The sequence below is a fragment of the Eptatretus burgeri genome, chromosome 4 (genome assembly GCF_056783735.1).
Source record: "Eptatretus burgeri isolate ZD-2024b chromosome 4, Ebu_testis_v1, whole genome shotgun sequence".
Classification (NCBI taxonomy): domain Eukaryota; kingdom Metazoa; phylum Chordata; class Myxini; order Myxiniformes; family Myxinidae; genus Eptatretus; species Eptatretus burgeri.
In genome coordinates, this window is record NC_140964.1 from 104350979 (window position 1) to 104376407 (window position 25429).

Sequence of the window (25429 nt, forward strand, 5' to 3'; positions counted from 1 at the left end):
CCCCTGGAGTACCGGCGGAAAGTGGACGCAGCGACGCGCTGTTCTGGCACATGCTCCCATACCTGACCTGACCTTTCATGTCTCCGACGATGCCTTTGTCTCCCGGCATGCATCATTCCCCATGACAAAAAGAGGAAAGAAAAAATAAAAAAACAGAAACAAAACAAAAACGGAAGCAAAATGGTCATAGCCAACGACACGGATTCACAATTGGCAGGGTATTGTGTTGTTTTTGTTGTTTCCTATTCTCTCATGTGCACGCGTTAAGTAATATTCACAAGATAGAAATAAAACCCAATCGTGTTTATACACCGCACAGCGTTTAACAACAACCGGAAGCAAAAGGTCATAGCTGACGACACGGATTCCAAATAGCCAGGGGTATTGTTGTTGTTGTATCCTATTCTCTCACGTCCACGCGTTAATTATTAAGCTTCACTTCGTTCGCTATTATAAGAGGACGTCGAACCTGCCTGCTGCGTTGTATAATTTGCATAATCCGGGGCGTGTCGCTCCAGGTCGTGTATTTATTACATAGGCATCGGCGGCGTGTCACGACGTATCATTAAAATCGAGAAAGTGACGATGACTGGATGAAAGGACGAGGGGAGATGAAGTGAAGACGAGGTGGGAGTAAGAGAGGGAAGATCAGGCATGCTCGTAACATGTTTGGGAGTGTGAGGAAGATGTGCAGTGGTTTGAAGTTTCCCACATATAGTGCGTAGGTAATAAATATATGGCTGTCATGCAAAGCTCAGATGACGAATGTAGGCTCATATAAAAGAGTGTTCATCCAAAAGTACTATAGGATCACAAAGTGAACGCTCGCAGTAAAAACTGGTATGGTAGCTAATAACGAACGTCCCCTCAGAATGTAAGACCCCCTTCCATTTTTAAAGAAGAATCCCTCTGGGGCCAAAATAAAGCCAATTGCGTGACGTCATTTTGAAACCGGATGCGGAGCTGATTGTAAGTGCCTGGAGATACAGTGGCTCGTTTAATCTCGTTTAATCGTTTAATCTGAACCGAAACTGCTCGGACAAGGGAAAGTGAAGCTCGGAGACACCATGGCGACCGACCAGGGAGATAGCTCTTCCTTTCTGCAATTGCCCCCGGAGTTATTGTCTCGTATCTTGTGCGAGCTACCCGGGCCGAGCGTCGCCGTCGTCGCCTGTACTTGCCGCCTTCTCCGAGCTGCGGCTTCCTTGGACTCCGTGTGGAGACATCGTTGCAGGGCAGGTAGGCAATGTCGGATCTCCTTCATGTAGATTCGACGTTTTGTTGTTGTTGTTGTTGTTCATTAACGTCGTTGAGGAAACATTGGAGGACTGACGCCAAATGAGAATTACCTCACATTTATTTGGCAAGTGTAACGGGCCGAAGTGAGTAAGGATTTTATCATTATTCAAATACTATTTGTGATTGCGGCTGCCGTTAGCGGTAGAGCGGACTCTGCTTCTGCTGCGACTTGGGGGTCACAGGGATCAAAAAGGAGGAAAAATTTTTTGACTCCATATTTGGTATTGGGTTATTCCTGATGGAACTTTTTGCCCTCTTTCAACTTTGGTTTTGGTGGGAATCATGGGGATTTGCGATGACTTGCCATCCATTTCGCTCTTGTAAAACTTGCTGCGGGCCAGTTATATGCATAGTGATGTGTGAGTAATTTAAACAACACATATGCAGATAAGTATTGTAACTAATCATTCTGATTATTTTACAGCAGACATATGAATGATGGTGACATAACAAAACATCTTGATTCTTGATGGAAAATAAACAAAAGTAACGTAGGAAATGAACTGTCAGACCCTGACATTCGCGGGGGATACGTTCCTGAAAATTACTGTGAATGTTGGGGCAGTTTCAATGGGGAAAAGAGGGATCGGTTCCCCGTGGTTCGTGATTCATGAGGGAAAATCAAAAATCCTGTGAAAAATAACCAAAACGCCCGCAAGAAAATTATGAATCTTCTTCTTCTTTCGGCTGCTCCCGTTAGGGGTCGCCACAGCTGATCATCCGTCTCCATTTCCCTCTATCCTCCACATCTTCCATTGACACTCCAACCACCCGCATGTCTGCCCTCACCGCATCCATAAACCTCTTCTTTGGCCTTCCTCTTCTCCTCCTGCCTGGCGGCTCCATCCTCAGCATCCTTCTCCCGATATACTCCGCTTCCCTCCTGTGCACATGTCCAAACCATCTCAATCTCGCCTCTCTCACTTTGTCTCCAAACCGTCCTACCTGCGCCTGTCCCTCTAATATACTCATTCCTTATCCTGTCCATCCTCGACACTCCCAAGGAGAATCGCAGCATCTTTAACTCTGCCACCTCCAGCTCCGCTTCCTGTCTTTTTGTTGGTGCCACCGCCTCCAAACCATACAACATAGCTGGTCTCACTACCGTCTTGTATACTTTCCCCTTCACTCTTGCAGCTACCGTTCTGTTACGAATCACTCCTGCAACTCTTCTCCACCTACTCCATCCTGTCTGCACTCTCTTTTTTCACTTCTCTACCACACTCTCCGTTACTTTGGACAGTTGATCCCAAGTATTTAAACCCATCCACCTTCCCCACCTCAAAACCCCGTGCAACCGCACCATACCACCACCCTCCCTCTCATTTACGCACATGTACTCCATCTTACTCCTACTGATTATCATTCCCCTTCTCTCCAGTGCCTACCTCCACCTCTCGAGGGTCGCCTAAGCCTGCTCCCTACTCTCCCTATAGATCATGATGTCTCCGCGAACATCATAGTCCATGGAGACTGCAGTCTGATCTCGTCCGTCAACCTGTCCATCACCATTGCAAACAGGAAAGGGCTCAGAGTCGATCCTTGGTGCAATCCCACTTTACCTTAAACCGGTCCATCATTCCTACCGCACACCTCACCGCTGTCACACTGTCCTCATACATATCCTGCACCATCCTGGCATACTTCTCTACCACTCCCGACTTCCTCATACAATACCACAGCTCCCCTCTTGGCACCCTATCATAAGCTTTCTCTAAATCCACAAACGCACAATGTAACTCCTTCTGGCCTTCCCTATACTTCTCCATCAACATTCTCAAAGCAAACATCGCATCAGTGATGCTCTTTCCTGGCATAAACCCATATTGCTCCTCACAAATCATCACCTCTCCTCTCAACCTAGCTTCCACAACTCTTTCCCACAGCTTCATGGTGTGGCTTAACAACTTTATCCCTCTGTAATTTCCACAGCTCTGCACATCACCCTTGTTCTTGAAAATCGGAACCAGTACACTTAATCTCCACTCCTCCGGCATCCTCTCACTTTCCAAGATTTTATAATACAATCTGGTTAACAACCCCATTGCCATCTCTCCTAAACACTTCCATGTCTACACTGGTATATCATCTGGACCAACTGCCTTTCCACTCTTCATCCTCTTCATAGCAGTCCTCACTTCATCCTTACTGATCCACCCCACTTCCAGATTCACTATCTCCACCTCTTCCAACCTTCTCTCTCTTTCATTTTCTTCATTCATCAGCTCCTCAAAGTACTCCATCCACCTTCTCAACACACTCTCCTTGCTTGTCAGCACATTCCCATTTGCATCTTTTATCACCCTAACCTGCAGCAAGCACATCCTTCCCGGCTCGGTCCCTCTGTCTTGCCAATCGGTACAAATCCTTTTCCCCTTCTTTTGTATCCAACTTCTCATACAGCTCATCATATGCCTTTTTCTTGGCCTTTGCCACCTCTCTCTTTGCCTTGTGCCGCCACTCCTTGTACTCTTGCCTACTTTCTTCATCTCTCTGACTATCCCACTTCTTTTTCGCCAACCCCTTCTTCCTTATACTTTCCTGTACTTCCTCGTTCCACCACCAAGTCTCCTTATCTTCCTTCCTCTGTCCAGATGTCACACCAAGTACCTTCCTAGCTATCTCCCTCACCACTTCTGCTGTAGTTGCCCAATCATCCCACCCCTCTTTACCTCCATCGAACACCTGTCTCACCTCTTCCCTAAATTCCACGCAACAGTCTTCCTCCTTCAGCTTCCACCATCTGGTCCTTGGTTCAGCCCTCACTCTCTTCCTCAACCTCACCTCCAAAATCATCCTACAGACCACCAATCGATGCTGCCGAGCTACACTCTCCCCTGCCACCACCTTACAGTCTCTAATCTCTTTCAGGTTGCATCTCCTGCTTAAGATGTAATCCGCCTGTGTGCACTTTCCTCCACTCTTGTACGTCACCCTGTGTTCCTCCTTCTTGAAATACGTATTTACCACTGCCATTTCCATTCTTTTTGCAAAATCTACCACCATTTGCCCTTCCACATTCCTCTCGTAGAGACCGTTCCTACCCATCACCTCCTCATCCTCTTTATTCCCTTCCCCAACATGCCCATTGAAATCTGCTCCAATCACCACTCTTTCATCCTTGGATACACTCTCCACCACTTCATCTAACTCACTCCAGAAATCTTCTTTATATTCCATCTCACACCCCATATGTGGGGCATATGCACTGATGACATTCATCATCACCCCTTCAATTTCCAACTTCACACTCATCACTCGGTCCGACACTCTGCTCACCTCCAATACCCTCTTGACATAATCTTCCTTCAGGATTACCCCGACACCATTTCTCCTCCCATCCACACCATGGTAGAACAGTTTGAAACCACCTCCAATGCTCCTACCCTTACTCCCCATCCACTTGGTCTCTTGCACACACAGTATGTCCACCTTTCTTCTCTCCATCATATCTGCCAACTCTTGCCCTTTGCCAGTCATAGTCCTAACATTCAGAGTTCCAACTCTCACCTCCACACTTCTACCCTTCCCCCTCTCCCACTGCCTCTGGACCCGCCTTCCCCGGCTCCTTCTCCTCCTTTGCCCAGCAGTAGCACAATTTCCACCGGTACCCTGCTGACCAACGGTACCGGTGGCGGTCGTTGGTAACCCGGGCCTCAACCGATCCGATATGGAAATCCGTTTTATCGTCCACATAATGATTTGGCATCGGTTTTTACGCCGGATGCCCTGCCTGTCGCAACCATGGTCACCTCAAACGACACACAGGGATATGGTACACCTATTCTAACCAGTGCATACACCGGGCCCAGTGCACTGGTACTCATTTCGCCGACCTCAGAAGGATGACAGGCTGAGTCAACCCCCTGGTGTATATTAATTCAGTGGCCCAACGGGGCTTGAACTCACGACCTTTTGTGTCCCAAGCCGCTGCCCTAACCACTGCACCAACACCAGGTGTGAATCTTATTCTTTCGGCTGCTCCCGTTCGGGGTCACCACAGCGGATCATCCGTCTCCATTTCGCTCTATCCTCCACATCTTCCATTGACACTCCGACCACCCACATGTCCGCCCTCACCGCATCCATAAACCTCTTCTTTGGCCTTCCTCTTCTCCTCCTCCCTGGCGGCTCCATTCTCAGCATATCGGTCCATCTTCCATCCTCAGAAATATGTAACAATTCTTTTTTGGATTTGACCGGTTAATGCCCCAGGGGTGGGGACTTGAGGGTCACAGGGATCAAAAAGGAGGAAAAAAAATTTGACTCCATATTTGGTATTGCGTTATTCCTGATGGAACTTTTTGCCCTCTTTCAACTTTGGTTTTGGTGGGAATCATTGAGATTTGTGATGGTGTGCCATCCATTTCGCTCTTGTTAAACCTGCTGCGGGCCAGTTATATGCATAGTGATGTGTGAGTAATTTAAACAACACATATGCCGATAAGTATTGTAACTAATCATTCTGACTATTTTGCAGCAGAGATATGAATGATGGTGACATAACAAAACATCTTGATTCTTGATGAAAAATAAACAAAAGTAACGTAGGAAATGTATTGTCAGACCCCGACATTCATGGGGGATACGTTCCTGAAAATTACTGTGAATGTTGGGGCATTGTTTCAATGGGGAAAAAGGGGGATCGGTTCACCGTGGTTCGTGATTCATTAGGGAAAATCATAAATCCTGTTGAAAATCACCAAAACACCCGCAAGAAAATTGTGAATACGCCTACAAAAATAAAACGCGAAAAAACTGCGAATATGTGAGGCACAGGGCCACAACTGTAAAAGCAGGCCACATTTTATGAATGATGAATATGCGCGGTCTGCAAATACTGGATTGAACGAACTGCGAATGTCAGGGTCCGACGGTATTTAATTTCCTTTGTCATAATACTAATAGCAATTTTAAAGTCATTTACCTCACGTAACTTCTGAGAGTGCTTCTTTTTGACGAAAGTGGCCACGTTGGGTGGAATATTTGTTGTTGCTATAATTAAGTTATTGTCTAATTCAGTGATAGTAGCCACATAAAATACTGATGAAAATATGACCACACGGGACGGATCTGGTACGTGGGCCTGATGTTCCCCATGCCTAATCCAAATAACGAAAAGGAGGGTAAAAGGCAAAAGGAGGGGTTCATGGCAAAACTCCTCCATTTTTACTGTTGTCATAAATGTATGGCCCTAAAAGGTGCATGGGAGTGGCAGGGTGGCCTCGAGGTATGCACACTCGCCTCTAAGCTGTCGAGCCTGGGTTTGAATCCCGACCCAGCGATAAGCTGTCATCCCAGTGTTTTACAGGCAGGATGACTCGTCAATGTGTGTGTCAGCCCTCGGATAAACGCTAAAATGGGCATCCCATCTGCCGGCATTAGTCGGTGGGTGTTAAAGACCCCACGATGTCCTTCACCAAGAGGCGAGCCTTGGCCTTTGCAAAGAGTTGGGGAGTTATCACCAGCACCCTGAACAAATTACAAATGTGTGCCCTTTCTACCACTGGAAAGGCAGTGATAAACCACCCAGTATAATCTTGCTCAGGAAGCTGCTTTGGCAGCACCGACGCTCTATGATGAGTACGGTACATGAGAGAGGTAGAGAATAGGTGCATGAGGTCATCGTTATGTTAACATTGTGCCGTTGTGTTTGGTTCTAGAGTATCGTGTCTGGGTAGCCAAGCAGAGCATGGTGGATGCTGGTGTCTGCTTCCGGGAGCTGTATACAAACTGTAAGTACACAAAATGCATTCTGCATGCACCAATGTACTTTGAACACTGGGTGGTTGTCCTCATATTGTAATCTTTTTCTCACATCATTCTTCAATGTATTTGCATTAATTGGGACTTTGAATACACTCAAGTGGCCATGTCCTTCCTTGTTGTTGCCAGTACTTTATCCCTATAAACAAATTTTGGGTCTCTGGCAGCCGCTGATAGGCCCATATGGAGGGCTCCTCAACGTGGTGGTGAGTTATTGCTCATGCTATGCTATTCATTATTTTGTGCACAGTCATACTGCATTGAAGTAATTTTCACTCCATTGTTTGTTACACTTTATTAATCATGCTGGTTTGTTTGCCTATGAAATTGATAGGTGTGGGTCTTCAAATAGTTTTTGTTAACAATTGCTTGGAAATTACTATTATTTTGTATGCAACCTGTGGCTGCTGGTTGCATCATTGCTGGAAGCACAACTGTGCCACTGATGCAGTGCCCCATGTTTTCAGTAAGCTGGTACTCATTTTGCAGACCTTGGAAGGAAGACAGGCTGAGTCAACCCACCTGGTGTCATTTAATGGAATACAGGGGCTCAAACTCAAGATCCTAGGATCTTAAGACAGCAAACTTGACCGTTAAGCCAACACCAGGTTGTTTGGAAATTGGCATGCTTCATTTTTGGGAGAATTGGCTGTTTGGAAACTGCTTTTTTAATTGTAGTTTTAGAAAAGAAAAGAAAATCGATGCAAGATGGGAAAAAGTTTACTGCAAATACATTAAGAGGAAATTGTACCCTCACAGTAATGCTTCTCTTGTGGAGTTAACCCCAACTCAACTATCCACAAATAGATTGGAGCTGGCTGGCAAGCAATTCCTACTTATTCATTGTGGTCTCTTGGATCAGCAGGTGATGAGTCTAAGATGAAGGCTGTACTGGCTTGTGCCATCCTGCAGGTGGAGGGTTACTGGATTCTTGGCTGGATGTATATGCCTCCTCGAGATCCCCGGGTGTCTGAACCGATGCGTCGTAAACCGTTGTTTCGCATCAGCCTTGGTGCACTGGGCACAACACAGGTGCACTGCATGTACGGGCACAATGGGCCACACATGGCCCACATCCAGGTACTGCTGTGGAGAAATTGTAATTACCTACTTCTTTTAGAAGCCATTTTGTGAAGTTTAAAAAAAACTGGTGTCGAGGCTCATGGAAGAGCAGAATATTAATTGGAAATGGATGAACAGACTTGGGGATGGTAACAAGGAAAGGGAGGCCATAAGGCTTCTCTAAGTTTTAATGCAGTAGATAACGTAATTAACTACACAAAAGTTTTTAAATGTGGCATTTTATTTTTAAATTGATATACTGTACAGTAAACCCTCAAATAGCAGTGAGATAATAACCTCAAACCCTAGTGAGAGTGTGAGATTTGTCTGGATTGAAAGACATGTTCCACGTGTTGGACCAGTTTGTGATTTTATCCAGATCTGCAGTGAGCGAAGAAGCTGCTGCTTGCCGGTCTGAGGGATGACAGATGGTACGGCAGAGGGTGGAGTCGTCGGCAAAGAGAAATAGAGAATTTTCCAGAGTCGGTGACATCATTGATGAAAACCAGAAAAAGAACAGGGCCCAGAACGCTACCTTGAGGAACTCCAGCCTGCACAGGAAGAGGGGATGAAAGAACTCCATTTCGGGCCACACGTTGACTGCGACAGGAGAGGAAGTCTGCGAGCCATGAGTGGAGATGGCCTTGAATACCATGGGAAGAGAGTTTGGTGAGTAGTGCAAGGTGCCAGACTGTGTCAAAAGCACGTGATATGTCCAGGGATACGGCTCGGATTTCCTGTCTGGCATTGAGGACCTCCATCCATTGATGGGAGAGCAGAAGCAGCATATCCAGGGTAGAGTGACCTTGTCTGAAACCAAATTGATGATTGGAAATCAAGCCATTGGAGAAGAGGAAGGATTTCATGTCTGAAGCGATGATGGATTCCATAACCTTGCTGGTGATTGGGAGAAGGCTGATTGGTCTGTAGTTGCAGGGATCTGTTTTTGCACCTTTTTTATGCAGGGCAGTGATGTTAGCAGTTTTCCAAGCAGATGGCAGATGACCTTGGGCAAATGAGAGGGTGAATAGAACAGAGACAGGGTGAGCAAGAGCAGAAGAGCAGTCTTTGAGGACACGTGGGCTGATGCCGTCTGGACCGGTTGCAGAATCTGACTCGAGGTTTGAAAGCAAGCTCTCCACTTTGTCAGAATTAAAAGATACAGAGTCCAGGGACAGTTGGGTGCGACTGGGTAAAGTGGGTAGAGATAGTGATGGGTTTAGGACACAAGATTTAGCTGCAAACACCGAGTTTAGACATTCAGCTTTATCACGTGTGGAATCAGCAGTGCGGCCATTTGAGGTAAGGGAGGGGATGGAGGGGGAACATACACCAGAAACAGATTTGATTAAACGCCACCAGGATTTTGAAGAGGGAGAGAGGTTTGAGAGTTCAGACTTGAGATGAGAAAGATGTTGTTTTCTGGCTCTCCTGAGGGTAGATACACACTTGTTCCGAGCTTTGTGGAAAGAACTGAGATTGCCCTCAGTTGGGTTTGCTTTCCATGAGGCAAAGGCAAGTTGTTTCAGGACAACTGCCTTGCCACAAGCTTCAGTAAACCAAGGGTGGGAGGAAGGGTAGGACAACTGAACACGAGAGGGGATAAATCTGTGCATGAGGGAGAGCAAGTTTCTTTGAAAGAATTCCCAGGATGAGTTGATGTTTGAGAAAGTAGTGATAGGAGACCAGTCTGTAATTTTGATGGCTGCTCGGAGACCCTGCCAGTCGGCTTGAGTGAAATGCCAGACTCGACGGCGGTGAGGTGGTTCTCTGATGACAGCCAGAGAGATGTCCAAAGAGACGCATACAGAGAGACGCAAAACTGCCACTTTACAACTGCTGGCAGTAATGACCGGGTACCCATATACGACGCCTTTGATACGACGTGAGACTTAAATGATGGTCGCAAAGTTTTGCGTCGATAGGATAAGTGGTTCCAGAGAAAACAATATTTAATATTGTTCTTGAATCCAGCATGGCTGCCAAACCATGTGACCTATCAATTAGAAATTAACAAACTTATATTCCCTACTCCTGTGCAATACGTATGTGAAGTTTCCCCTTGATCGGACCGGCCGTTCTGGAGAAGTTGTTTGAAGGTTTTAGGGTAAATTCAACATGGCCGCCAAACCGTGTGACCTATCAATTAGAAATTAGCAAACTTGTGAAAGGATGTCTTGGGGAAAGTGTACGTGAATTTTTGCCCCAATCTGTCTGGCCGTTCTGGAGAAGAAGATTTTTTAAATTTATTAATTTTCAATCCAAGATGGCTGACGAACCATATGACCTATGACATCATAAGTTTGCATCCTGCCTCCAATCCCGTAGTGGAATACGTTCGTGAAGTTTCGTGTTAATCGGATAAGGTGCGTTTTTCTATCCAAGATGGCCGCCAAACCCTGTGACTTGTGATGTCATAATTTTTACTATGAATTCATCCTCCAGATATCATGGAGGATGATGGTTGCAAATTTTCACTTCCATAGGTTATGTGATTCCAGAGAAAACATTATTTAATATTTTTTCTTGAATCTAACATGGCTGCCAAACCATGTGACCTATCAATTAGAAATTAACAAACATATTCCCTACTCGTGGGCAATACGTTTGTGAAGTTTCCTCTTGATCTGACGAGCTGTTCTGGAGAAGATGTTTGAAGGTTTAGGGTAAATTCAAGATGGCGCCAAACCGTATGACCGATCAATAAGAAATTAACAAACTTGAAAAGACCTCATGGGGAATGTGTGTGTAAAGTTTCGCCTCAATCTGTCTGGCCGTTCTGCAGAAGAAGATTTTTTTTTTTAATTCAAAACAAGATGGCTGCCGAACCAAGTGACCTATGACGTCATAATATATTTTTTCTACGGTCAGTTGTGCAGATGAGGCTCAAGAAATTTCAAATTTTTCCTATGCAGCGTTGTATCTAACGAATTTTGACCGGCACACCTCTTGACCGATGTCGTCAGGAAAAATCACCCGTTTTCCCCATGAGGAGCTTATTCAAATGTATGAAGCGAAAAATTTTTCCATTGCACTGTTTCAGAGATACAGAGGTCCAAACTTTATCGGTTTTTTTCAACATGGCGCCCGTACCACGTGACCTATGACGTCACAATTACCAATTAAGTTTGCTATCAAAAAACATACATACTATGGTGAAAATTGTGTCGATCGGACTTACCGTTGCTGAGAAAAAGATTTTTAAAGCGAAATAGCCCACAAATTGCCGGCGGAAGAATAATAATAAATAAATAGAACAATAACAATAGGTTATCCAGTTGATAAACTGGATACCCTAATTATCCAGTTGATAAACTGGATACCCTAATAAACACGTAAAATAGATATAAAGGATGTTAACATTGAAAAAAATAAATAAACCAATGTCACCCGCAGAGTGACCCGTATCTTGCCAAAAGGTGACCACGTGTGACTTCTTTAAGGTCACACTGAGATGAACAGAGCTGCTATCCACCAGGAGCGACTCCTTGAGGAATATCTGCCTACGAGAGATTCCGATGAGAATCGTTCGACAGAGTAACCATGAAAAATATGCATTTGCCTCATAACGTCACCAAATGACGTCATAATGTCTCAAGCTTGACATATCTAGAAAGCACTCATCGAGGTGTTCAATCTGAGGTACTACACGATATGGTTCCTAAAACTTGAAAATTTGACCTTGGGGTCAAATATGTTTGACCTTAGGTGCTAACCATGAAGGTCAAGGCCAATTGCCACGAAAAATTAATCAGCTGAGCGCCAGACCATGAACTATATTCCCATGAAGTTTGAAGACGATCTGATCAAAATTACTCAAAAAATAAGGGTTTCGTCGACTCCCCTGATTTGCGACAGTGACCTTGACCTTGACCTTCAAAATTTTATGCTCTGAAAGGGACCTCTATAGGCCTCTGATATGCGAAGTTACAAAAATTTCCAATGATAACTGTGCTCTGCAGAGTGATTTATACGTGATTAGAGACAAAAAAAAAATACATATGAAGGTCAAGGCCAATCGCCACCAAAAATTTATCAGCTGAGCGCCAGACCATGAACTATATTCGCATGAAGTTTGAAGACGATCCGATCAAAATTACTCAAAAAATAAGGGTTTCGTCGACTCCCCTGATTTGCGACAGTGACCTTGACCTTCAAAATTTTATGCGCTGAAGGGACCTCTAGAGGCCTCTGATATGCGAAGTTACAAAAATTTCCAATGATAACTGTGCTCTGCAGAATTTTTTTATACGTGATTACAGACAAACAAACAAAAAAAAAACATACAAGCTGACTAACATATCTTGCAAAAACTTCGTTTTGGCAAGATAATAAACATGTAAATAAAATAAATAGGGTTTGAAATAAACAAAACACAAGACTTTTACCTTTTAAATTTATTACAAAACAGCGAGGTGATTTTTACAAAACAGTGAGGTGGGTGAAGGTAAACTTATTATCTATTCTGTCATAAATAGAAAACACAAGAGTTGGCTCAGGATGATGATGATGATGATGATGATGATGATGATAGAGGGGGAGGATGGAGGTTAGAAAGATGTGGATGTAGAACTTGCGATGACTGTTGGATCATCGGGAGCACAACATAGTCACCTGCTGCATTGCCACATAGAAGAAGGGTAAAGATGATCCAAAGCCACCTTGAACCCCAGAGCAGAGCTTTCCTGCTATGGGTAAGTATGAAATGGTATCCTCTTTCAAAATAATCCCGTCTCTTTGGCATTAAAAACCTGCTCCGGCATAAGTCCCTTCACCTGGATTAGTTACATGAGCTGTGGTTGATAGTTTTTCGCAGCATCATGGTCTGCCATGGTTGAACCGGAGCCTTTGGCCCCGGGTGCCTCGTGGAACAGTTGGTAAATCTGCAGTGATTTCTCTCATTTCACCGGTCCATTCAGAGGGGTAAATCCACAATGGTTTCTCCCATACACCAGTGCACTCAAAGGATTTTTTTTGTTTGTTTGGTCCTCAATACAAACATTAATCACTTTTTCCACCCTTTCACAATAAAAGGATCACAGGACTGGAATGAGATATTTGCGCTTTGCGCAGCGGGAACACTTGCACGGATATTTGACTCGCTTTTACCGCAGAGTCGATTCATTGATCCCATAATGGCAGCCCACAGATGCAACACTTTGACCTCTTTCCCACCTAAGAACTCAATTTTTTTGCACAATGTCATAATCTTTCCTTTGCCTTTTGGCACAACCAATTTTGTCCATCGTTTTACATTTCGGCGCCATTATTAACTGTTGTGTGTCTACTAGATTGAGTAGATTGAGTATTGCAGGTTCTCCGTATGTCATTTCCTGTTCGATGACAATTCATTATTAAGCTTAGCTTCGTTCCCATATGCTGCTCTGAATACTAGAATTAAGAGTGCACAAGAAACAACAAAAGGCTCATTATGGGAGGGAGGTAATCTTAAGCACGGATGCAAGCAATGACTCATCTCAGCTCAAAAACCATGATTGGCCAAAATGAAATACCGCGATAACTAAATTGGAATGCAATAGGTTGCACGCGATTGGTCAACACCCGTGATATTTGAGGGTTTATTGTTCATTGAAAACTCAAATTCAAAATATACCAAAATCCAAACAAAATTCAAATTTCCAGAAAATTATTAAAATAAAATAAATAAATAATGTGTCATCTGCTTAATACCGATTAATTTGCTGGTGCGATAGCCACATTCAAGGAGTTCACCATCAAGAGCTGTATTTGGGCAGTTGCACGTGCATGGGACTCAGTGATACAACCAACATTCAAAAATGCATGGCATAACTTATGCCTACTTATCATGTTAGATGATACTGAGCAACCTGTAGACTGAAAGTCTTAAACTTTCAAGTGAGAAGGTTGACGCAGCAGAATTGGTGCATTATGCAAAGGGTATGAACATTGAAGTGGCCAAGGACTTCCATGAAGATGACATCATGAAGTGGATGAAGTGCATCAATGAAGTACTTGTGGTCTGCCAGATGACAGATGTAGAGATTGTTGACATGGTTATTAACCCCAATGAAGAAAATAATGACGACAGTGAAAGTGACCATGAAGAAAACCAGAAGATGACCATTGAGTGAATAAATCTTGGAGAACAATATATAAGCTTCTTGCAGGGTATGAATTTGATCTCTCAACAAGAAGTAATGAATATTTACCTTACCCATAATAAACTAATGAAGGAGAAAGCAAACTTCATGAAATATATTAGTCCTCAGGAAATGTTTAAGAGGGCAACAAAGCATCTATATTAATATTTCGGCACACCCCTTTTTTTGTTCCACCATCAGATTTTTGTTACTGCATGAAATGAAACAAGCTTTGACATATATATATATATAGTAATGATATTATTTTCTTCCTTAAGAGGCTCCTCAAAATTTGTTTTCATCATTATGGTAGTTAATCTATATTAATATTTCGGCATGCCCCTTTCTTTGTTCCACCATCAGATTTTTGTTACTGCATGAAATGAAACAAGCTTTGACTTATATAGTAATGATATTATTGTCTTCCTTAAGAGGCTCCTCAAAATTTGTTTTCATGATTATGGTAGTTAATCTATATTAATATTTCGGCATGCCCCTTTCTTTGTTCCACCATCAGATTTTTGTTACTGCATGAAATGAAACAAGCTTTGACATATATATATATATATATATATATATATATATATATATATATATATATATATATATATATATATATATCGTAATGATATTATTGTCTTCCTTAAGAGTCTCCTCAAAATTCGTTTTCATGATTATGGTAGTTATCTATATTAATATTTCGGCATGCCCCTTTCTTTGTTCCACCATCAGATTTTTGTTACTGCATGAAATGAAACAAGCTTTGACATATATAGTAATGATATTATTGTCTTCCTTAAGAGGCTCCTCAAAATTCGTTTTGATGATTATGGTAGTTAAACAGTTCATGTTCTCCATTTGCAAAATGGGAGGAATTAATGCACAAAAAAGAAATAAAAATGTTTCCCATTTTTTAGAGGACCACTAAGATGAGTTTGGCTCATAGAATCACGCTCCATTTGGGGAGAAAACGGTTGAGTTCATACCTGACTAAATTGCACTTTCCATGTGCCGTAGTTTCTTCACAAAACCATGACTTTCTGACCAGCTAAAATCTACAAGATATGAATATGTATACGAAACTGATCCAGCCTTTTGGATCACTTTAAAGTAGGGTGCCCTGTAATTTTAATGCGCTCTATGGATCCTCTGGAACTCACGAATGGTACACGTTGTGTAGTCACTAAACTACGTGGTAATGTCATCAAAGTGGAAAACCTGAATGATAATCAATGGATAAAAATGATATAATATACTGTTTAAAATACATTCATGCTATCTGTCTTTTACCATATGTTGCCAGTGATGCCCGTCGAAGACGGACACCTTTACTAGTTGTAAATAAACTTTAAGTGGTAGTTCAACCTCTTCACAAAGCCGATGTGTCCTCTCCTACCCCTCATTCTTCTCCATATCTCTTATTTGTCCAACTCTCCCTCTGTTTTGGCCCCTCTTTTTTTGTTGATGGGTAAGGTAAATATACCAGTATGATAGTCATACCCCCCACCTCTCTCTCTTTCTCCCTCTACTGTTCCTTTTGTTCTGTTGCATCCTGATCCATGCAGTGTTATAGCTCTTCCACGAGCCTTGACTTCGTATTCACAAAAAAAAAGTTTCATATTCGAAAATCTGAAAAATTCTGTCATCCGAATACTATTTGGTCCCAACAAATTCGGATTTGAGAGTTTTCATTATATTTGGTCGGGTTAAGAGAAGAAATAGAGAGTAAGGTAAGCAGAAGATGAAGATATCAGTGGGTAAAAGGAGAAAGTAACTATACATGTGAAAAATAAATTATGATTGGTGGTAGTGATCAATAAACACCACAGAAAATAGATGTTTACGTTGTCTAAATAAAGTTTTTGGGGAAAGTGTAAGGGTGGAAAGCAGACATGAAGACAAAAAAAAATAACAACCAAAGAGCTCAGAACGTGAACCACCAACCAAGCAGAAATACAAATACACACAGCAGCAGTTTACTCTCAAGGACAACAGAGAAGATTATCATTTGGCAATTATATAAATGTTAGTTATGTAAGAGGTGGACACTACATAATCCAACTAGAACAGCACTCGGTAGAGCACATACCTTTGCCAGGCTGAACAGTTTATGTTTTGTACCCCACTGATAGGCTGGATCTGGATCTGGACCTGAACCAAAATCAAATTGGCTTGTTCTTGTCACCTAATCAACTCATCCACCAACTTTTCTAATAACCCATCCACAACGTTTTGAAATATCATGCTATGTATCATTTTTGGCCCCATCCCTCGGTTGTGGCGAATCTCTTTTAAAATTCTCATATCCGTATCCAGATCCTCACCAAGATCTAATCAATTTGGCCTTGTCACACTCCCACAAAGTTTCATCCAAACCGGTCCATAACTTTTTGAGATATCCTACTCGCAGATAAACAAACAACAATGAATGCATAACCTCCATCCACCTTTGGTGCGGGGTAATTGGTATCACCGAGGTTTGCAAGACCAGTCTCTGGTGTAATGGTTTGAGCATGCACTCTGAGGTTGGGAGGTTAGTGGTTCAAACCCTGGCCAAGTCATGCCAAAGACTTTATAAAAAATGATATGTGCTGCTTCCCATGCTTGATACTCAGCATTTAAGAGGATAAAGCTCAGACAAATAACGCCAGGAAAGCATTGGCAAACCACCCAGTATAACTCTTGTGAAGAAAGCAGCGGATCGAAGCATCGCTGTGTTTGAAGGCTGTGAATCAGAAGCAGAAGTCGAATATTGATGAAAGCGATTAATTATAATTATTTTTCATAGGAATGTCTGACAGCAATGAAATTGGATTTTTGTTTTGATCAAGTGTAAGTCGTATGCTTTAATTGTCTGTTCCAATGAGTAAATTAATTACATACTTATGATCGTCTTGCTAGATGCAAGTCAGAAAAACTTGAAGTGACCAAAGATGTGAAAAAACGTGATTTTTTTTCTTTTAGATATCTACAAATAATGAGTTTTCAACGAAGTGCGTGCAGACGGATTTTCACAGGATGTCTGGAGGTCGACAGGAGGTGAGGTCAATGGATTTGTATTGATATATTATTACACTCATCATTGCAGAAAAGCAAGCATTTGTGGAACAGAGATACCATTTGGTGTATCACACAGTAACCCCAAGGTACCAATTTTTTATACATACATATATATATATATATATATATATATATATATATATATATATATATATATATATATATATATATATATATACATACATACATACATACATACATACATACATACATACATGTATATATATACTGTAGTTTGACTATCGTGGATTGCCATGTCGGTAATCAGCACAGGCTTTCCAAAGCACACCCAATTCATATAAATAACCAATTGGCAATTGCTTTAAATACAGCCATGCAGGCAAAGAAAAAAACATGATTGCTTGTACGGTGCTTGGGTGCTGATGGTTAAAAGTTAAAAACTACTGTGCGTACTTCCTGGTACGTCTTCAGGTCATACGTTGCACTGTTCCAGGTGTAACCAAGTGCATCAAAGCTTTTAAAATAATGTACGGTATTTAAAGATTGTAAACACCTTTCTTTGATTTGTTGGTGATATACCAATTATTTTTTTCATGCCGTTTTTTTGATACACTGGTATATTCAGAATTCCAATTCCAGTATATTGATATATCGCCGGATCCTACAATGCGGGTTGTTGAACATGTTCCTGGGGACAGGGGGTGGATAGCAACGAGAGCAGGAGTTGGGTCTCAAATTCTTACTCTTCCATTTCTTATGAACATATATTTCTGTTTTGGCATTTATTATCAATACAGTCAGACCTCAACATTCACGGTTCCGCTAGTCACAGACCTCGCCAATTCACGTTTCATAAAACGTGACCTGCTTCTACATTCACGGCCCTATGCTTCATGTATTTGCAGATTTTTTTCACATATTCGCAGGTTTTCTTGGGCATATTCGTGGTTTTTATAACCTGCTTCTACATTCGTGGCTCTGTGCTTCACATACTCCTGTTTTTTTGCGGGCGTATTTGTGGTTTTTCTGACCTTCTACATTTGTTGCGCTGTGCTTCATGTATTTGCAGATTTTTTTCACATATTCGCAGGTTTTCTTGGGCATATTCGTGGTTTTTCTAATCTGCTTCTACATTTGTGGCTCTGTGCTTCACGTACTCCTGTTTTTTTTTGCGGGCGTATTTGTGGTTTTTCTGACCTACATTTGTAGCGCTGTGCTTCATGTATTCACAGTTTTACGTGGACGTATTTGTTTTTTGATGGAATTTTTTTTATTTTTCCTTATGAATCTTGAACCACCAGGAACCTATCCTCCTTTTCCTGTTGAAACAATGCCCTGACATTTGCATATTCGACATTCACGGCATTTTTCAATAATGTATCCCTCACGAATGTCGGTGTCTGACTGTATTTGAATTGAAAAAGACCAGCAGAGTACTTGCCCTACGGGCAATCTTGGTCCAAGCATGCAGCACATTCTTCTGATGCATACCTTTATTTTGGCGGTGTATAAGCAACCGACAGCTCTGTAGAGGAAAAAAAACCTGGGTTCTGTGCATGAAGCAAAAACATACCTACTGCTTATAATTCAAAACGCCTCACTGTTCTGGAAAACGTGGGGACAGGAATATTGTACTATAAATGGTGGAGAGTTGTAATACCCTCCATCACCTGTAGGTGGCGTTACAGGATACACATTCACGTAGAGAATTTGTGGCCACCCTCTCCCCCAAGACCACCAGCAAAGATAAAAACACCCTTGTACATTAATTGGGTTCATGCTGATCCTATGCAGCAAGTCTTTATGTAATCAGCTCAGAAATATCGGAGTGGTGTGGCAAACTAATACACACACAAACGCCGGTCCATTAATTATAGTAAGGATAATGCAACATTTTGTTGCTAAATTCTCAAGAAATGCTATTTAATGGGAGGGCCTTCCATGGTTGCAGGGATGTGAAAAGGCACTTGGGTTTGCCTATTAGTCTTTGCATCTGAAGCCCTGGTCCCTAATGGAAGGAATCACTATTCAAATCCTGTTATGCAGCATTTACTAAAAGGTACACTGATGTTTATCATTGCTTTTGGTCTGCTCGAGAATTATGTAGAAGTTACTCCAAGAGTCTTGGATTCTTCTGAACTTCACTCCAATGGAAAAAAAACGATTAGCAATGTGATAAAGCAACACCCAAACACAACCTGTTTTGTGCCACGCGTGCTTTAAAATTGTGTGTGTCGCACGTCCTCATCGCATCTGCATTTGTAGTACATATGATATATACACCACCGGTCAAAAGTTTTAGAACACCCCCATTTTTCCAGTTTTTACTGAAATTTAAGCAGTTCAAGTCCAGTGAATAACCTGAAATGGTACAAAGCCAAGCGTTAAACTGCCAGAAGTTAAAAAAAAATGTTTAGGTTACCAAAAACTGAAAAATAATGTAAATCTCAGAGTTGTTCCCTTTTCAGGGAACAAGTAATGGGTTAGCAACTCCAGCTGTTCTGCAGCAATGGAAGTAAATTAAGCCTTGAAAGTTGATGCAAACAATTCCTACAGGTGTCCCAACTTTTGTTGATTGGTTACAAACCCTCTCTCTGTATAAAAGCAGTGTTGGAACAGACTGTGTTGCTACACCGTCTGAAGCATTATTTGGACAATATTGCACTGCAGGAAGTAGTATATTGCTATCATAATGGTGAGAAAAAGACAATTAACAAAGGAAGACAGACAGACCATTATAACCTTTAGAAGTGTGGGTCTTTCCTTCAGAGAAATTGCAAAGAGGCCAAGGTGTCAGTGAGTACAGTTTCTGACACCATCAAAAGGCCCTTGGAAACTGGAGGAAACTCTGACAGGAAGAGGTCTGGCAGACTCAAAGCCATAACACAATCAGAAGACAAGTTTCTGAGCGTCAACAGCTTGCGTGATAGGCAGCTCACAGGACAGCAGCTTCAAGTACAGCTTGACACTGGTCGAAGTAAGGAAGTCTCAGTTTCAACTGTGAAGAGAAGACTGAGCTGCAGGTTTGACAGGTCGAGTGGCAGTAAGAAAGCCATTGCTAAGATGGCAAAAGAAGAAAAAGAGGCTTGCCTGGGCCATGAAGCACCACCAGTGGACTACTGAAAACTGGAAGAAGGTCTTATGGACCGATGAATCAAAATTTGAAATCTTCGGTTCATCACGCAGGGTTTTTGTACACTGTCGAGGAGGCGAAAGGATGTGACACCAACTCTCAAACATGGAGGAGGAAGCATGATGATCGGGGGCTCTTTTGCTGGATCCAGAGTCAGCAACTTGCGCAGAATGACTAACGGTCTCACAATACCTTGCACGATCGGCCAGCTGTGCTACCCAGTACACTTTTGGGGACGCTTCGCTGAGTGATCCCACCTTTAGAGTTGGCGCGTCGTCTCCTGCTTTAATACTGTGCCGGGCACAGCGTGTGCACCGGTCCAGAGAATAGGCGGAGCTGACAGATGAGAGGAAGGTGGTGGGAGGCAGGGCCAGCATACGAGAATCAGCAGGCGGAGGTGGGCGGTGGAAGGCGGAGTCAGCACGTGAGGCAGGCGGAGCATCAGGCGAATGTGGAGATCCCAGCTTTTTGTACGGCTTCGTGATCCGCCTTTTATAAGGTCCGTGGTGTAGGTGATGTGATGATGATGTCAGCTCAGAAATGTCAAGAGTAGTATGGCAAACTAATACACACATAAATGCCGGTCCATGAATTATAGTAAGGATAATGCAACATTTTGTTGCTAAATTCTCAAGAAATGCTATTTAATGGGAGGGCCTTCCATGGTTGCAGAGATGTGAAAAGGCACTTGGGTTTGCCTATTGGTCTTTGCATCTGAAGCCCTGGCCTTATAAGGACCTTATAAAGTCCCGAAGCAATGCGTCGTCACCCGAATCATGCGCTCCTGTCGGACCCTGGCCTCGCATGGCCCGGCCCCCTACAGCTGGAAGCGGCCTCATTTGCACATCCAGCGAGATACAGCCGAGCTGCGGAATCATCTGCTCCAAACCCCGCAATATGAATCACCCTGCACCGAACCCCTGGGCCGTGTTCTGGCGACTGGCCAAGGTTCGCGTCAGCCCCGCATGTCCGTTCGGGAACCCCCGGCACTCTGCATTTGGCGCTGATCAATGCGCTTGTCCCTTCCGTATGCCATGCGGCCCGACGATCTGGGCCATACAGCATGCCTCTGCTTGGTGGTGCCTGTATCGAGGTGGAAGTGCGGGATGACCTCTGCTCTGCAGGAGATATTTATGGGCGAGTGAAGATCGATGGTAAGACGCCATTGTAAATCAGCGCGCAGACCCGAATAAAGTTGTGCACCATGCGCATCCCGTACAGTGTGATGGTAATTATCATGGGGTTGCGTGCATGTCTGTTATCGTGCATGGGTTAGCACGTATCGGTGATCTTCACAGGCGGGCGCCTGAGCGCAGTGCCGGCCTGGATCTGTGTCATGGATTTAAGGAAAGGATTGGATATAAATCAGGGTTGAAAAGAAGATAGATTATAAGTAGTCGATGCAGATTTGGGTTGAATAGGGCACGCGCGCGCGCGCGTCCTGTACAGTGTTGGGATTTAATGTATGATTCTCCTATCCCCTTAGGCACAGAATTCATGCACCTGTCTCATCGTCATGTTTGTGTTTCTCCTGTCGTGGTACCATACCACTGCAACCAGCCTCTCTTCCACTGTAGATGTACTGGTGTCTGCCATCTTGGTTTATTTCATGAATAAGAGGAAAGAGTTGGAATGAAGATGGCGATTGAATGGAAAATGGAGATCTAATTCGTCCTAGCTATAAGACTCACACAACGCACTTCGTCCTGTCAACCCATTAGCCATGAGGGAAAGGTCTATCTGTGCATATACTAATGAAAGAAGTATCTGGGGATCACTGTATGTTGGGTGCCATTGCCTTAGAGGCATGCGTTTTTCAGAACAGCAAATACATGTGTATATATATATATATATATATTGTTACGGACACGGGGTCTGTTGTTGTCACAGGGAGCTTCTCGGACCTTTGCCTGAGGTCTGGTCCTGAGGCCGTCTGCCACAGGTAACTCTGCAGTCTGACGGGTTGCTAAGCAACTGCGGCCACCGATTAGAACCGCCGAGCCTGACAGGGTTTTCACTTCTTGGTTGCACGTTACCTTACCATTGGCACGGCAACCATAATTACGGGGTCACACCCTCAACAGCCATCCCTCCATTTATCATGTATGCTTGAGTGAACTGCAGATGGCTGTTGACTAATCACGGAGCTAATGAGTGAGACAAAACTTCCTGTCTCACTAAACTTTGCACACAATGCTGGACCAATGGCAGAAAGGACAAAAGCAAGCAGGCCAGAAACATTTAGTACTTTAAAATATGCATTTATTCAACCATCATAAGTTTTATTCATTCAGCAATGGCAAGTATTTACGATAGCAGTCATGAGCATGCCGTAAGCATGGATGGACAGAAATCACACTGAAAAGAGAAAAGTAATGATTTTTATCCCCCGCCGCATGGCGGAAGGGGGATATTGTTGTCACCCAGGTCGTCCGGCTGTCCGTCCGTCCGTCCGTCCGGGCGTCAACATTTATAGCTGTGAGTGTGATAACTCATAAACTGTTCGCCATATCGATTTGAAATTTGGGTCACACATGTACCACCTGAAAAGGAAGAACCCTATTGATTTCGGGCGTGGCCGGATCCAAGATGGCCGACCATCTTGAAAAAAATGTTTTTTGTAATAAATGGAAAACCGCTTATCTGATTTCAATTATTTTTGGTTACTGCGTTCCTCACCCCTGGGGAACTTTTTCGTGATTATGACCAAATGGTGTCTTGTTTCCAATTCACCTCCCTCATTACCTGGAATATGTATGACCTTTTTCATTTAATGGCGGGGGATTCCCCATCTCTGATGGTATATTTATTAACACTTACAGAGCCCACTTATATGTTTTTAATTATGCTAGACACAGCATGTGGCCATCAACCATTCTGGAGAAATGTTGAGAGGAAGAAAAGAGTGGATAGAGTGCAGAGCAGAGCATGGGTGGTGCGGCTCCTCCTCACCTTACACAGATGCTTCCAGGCTCGTACTGTGTGCAGACAAAGGCAGCGTGCAACCTTCCCCTTGGTGGCTCTTGTGGTCTGAACAGGTAGATGTAAGTGCAGGCTTGGCCAAATGACTCATAAGGAGAGCTTAATGGACAAGAGCGAGACAAATCAAAAGTTCAGGCAAATAAAAACGTGTCGAGAGTCAAAGCGCTTGGTAGATCGAGTCGCTTGGTAGATTGAGACACTTGGTTGTCCACATGCAAAGAAAGGCTGCGTGAAATGTCTCTTGTCCTGCGTGAACATCCACTCTTCCACCAAGGTTAAAACTGTCTGAGCTGTACTGAGGTTTAGCTGTGCTGCTCTGCACGTAGATCCAGCTGATTTGCCCTGCACGGAGATCCAGCTGCTCTGCTCTGCCCTGCCCTGCACGTAGGTCCAGCTGCTCTCCCCTGGCTCCACTCATTGTTCCCTCTTTTTTCTTGCAAGTCTACCAGTCCCTGTCATGGAAATGTATCCCCATAGCATGCTGCCACCACTATGCTTCACGGTAGAGATGTTGTTAGATGTGTGATGAGCTGTGCTCGGTTTCTGCCAGACGTAGTGCTTTGCATTCAGGCCAAATAGTTCAATTTTCGGCTCATCAGCCCGCAGAATATTTTGGCTCATGTTCTCAGAGTCTTTCACATGCCTTTTTGCAAGCTCCAGGCATGCTGTCATGTGCCTTTTTCTGAGGAGTTGTTCACTTTCTGCCGGTACTCCAGGAGCCTCCTTCTGGCCATCCCACATCTACTTGAGATGCTGATCAACCTGCCGCAACCACGATGCATGTGGTTGGCCCATTGGCCTCCTCCACTCACGAGACTCCCTCGCTAAGAGAATCTGATGAGCAGGATCAGTGTCAGGAAAACGAGCCACATGTCCATACAGCCACATCTGACGCTCACAGACTATGCAGGGAACAAATCTCATTTGAGGCTCTCTCAGCAACCGCTCATTAGACACAAAGTCCGGCCAAGGATTTTCCAAAGAGACCTGGTACCAAAGGAATTAAGTGTCTGTCTCAGATCCCTGGTCAGAATCCAAGTCTCACATCCATAGAGCAAAACTGGAAGCACCAAGGACCTGAAGACTTGGACTTTCGTCCTTCTGCACAGGTACCGACAGTGCCACACCCCATGATCCAGTGAATCCATGACTCCACAGGCCCGACCCAGACATCTATTGACCTCTGGCTCACAGCCAGCAGAGTCATGAATATCACTGCCAAGGTAAGTGAATCTCTCTGTGACCACAACATCCTCACCACAAACTAGTACAGACAAGATAGCAGCATCTAAGATGTCATGGGAAGCCTGGATCTTAGTTTTGACCCAGGAAACCCATAATACCAGCGGCTCTAACTCCTCATTCAGCACCCCAATAGCCCCCAAAAGGATATACAGTCTCCGCAAAGCTGACTGCATCATTTGCGAAATCAAGGTCAGAGGTCTTGACATTCCCAAACGATGCAGTGCAGCTTGAGCTCTCCAACATCCTCCCCAGAATCCAGTACATACAAGTGCTGAAAATGTGGGGGCCAATACACACCCCTGACGAACTCCAATAACAACTAGAAATAAGTCAGAGATGGTACCACCACATCTCACAGCACTCTCAGCACCAGAGTATACTTCCGACATCAGATTGATCAGTTTTGGTGGCACGCCACGAAGACCAAGAATCTTCCAGAGGGCATCCCGATTCACTGAATCGAACACTTTGCAGAGATCAACATAAACTGCAAGCAGCCCCTGCGGAAACTCTTATCTGCATTCGGTGTGGACCGAAAGAGCAAGGACACGGCCAATCGTTGACCTCTTTGGTGTATAGCCTAACTGCTCTGGGTGCTGGTGCTCAAGCAGATGGTGGTGAATCCTAACAAGAATTATCCGAGCAAAGACCTTGCCTGTCATTGAGAGTAGCGTCACCCCTTGGTTGTTGTTGCTGTCCTGACGAATACCCTTCCCTTTGCAGAGAGAGACAACAAGGCCCCTCTTCCAGTCAGTTGGTGTGATGCCTGTGTTCCAGGTAGAGAAAAGAATTGCATGCA

At 43.6% G+C, this 25429-nt stretch overlaps 1 protein-coding gene across 1 annotated transcript in view; it reads left to right on the forward strand.

Annotated features, from left to right (window-relative positions):
• The first annotated feature begins 601 nt into the window (after positions 1–601).
• Positions 602–25429, forward strand: part of FBXO31 (F-box protein 31) — a 57271-nt gene continuing 32443 nt past the window's right edge. Inside the window, exons 1-5 of the mRNA XM_085879550.1 lie at positions 602–1239; positions 6963–7034; positions 7195–7271; positions 7978–8145; positions 17214–17288. Coding sequence (XP_085735676.1) covers positions 1068–1239; positions 6963–7034; positions 7195–7271; positions 7978–8145; positions 17214–17288 — 564 coding nt within the window. The 5' untranslated portion in view covers positions 602–1067. The remainder of the gene's footprint in view (positions 1240–6962; positions 7035–7194; positions 7272–7977; positions 8146–17213; positions 17289–25429) is intronic.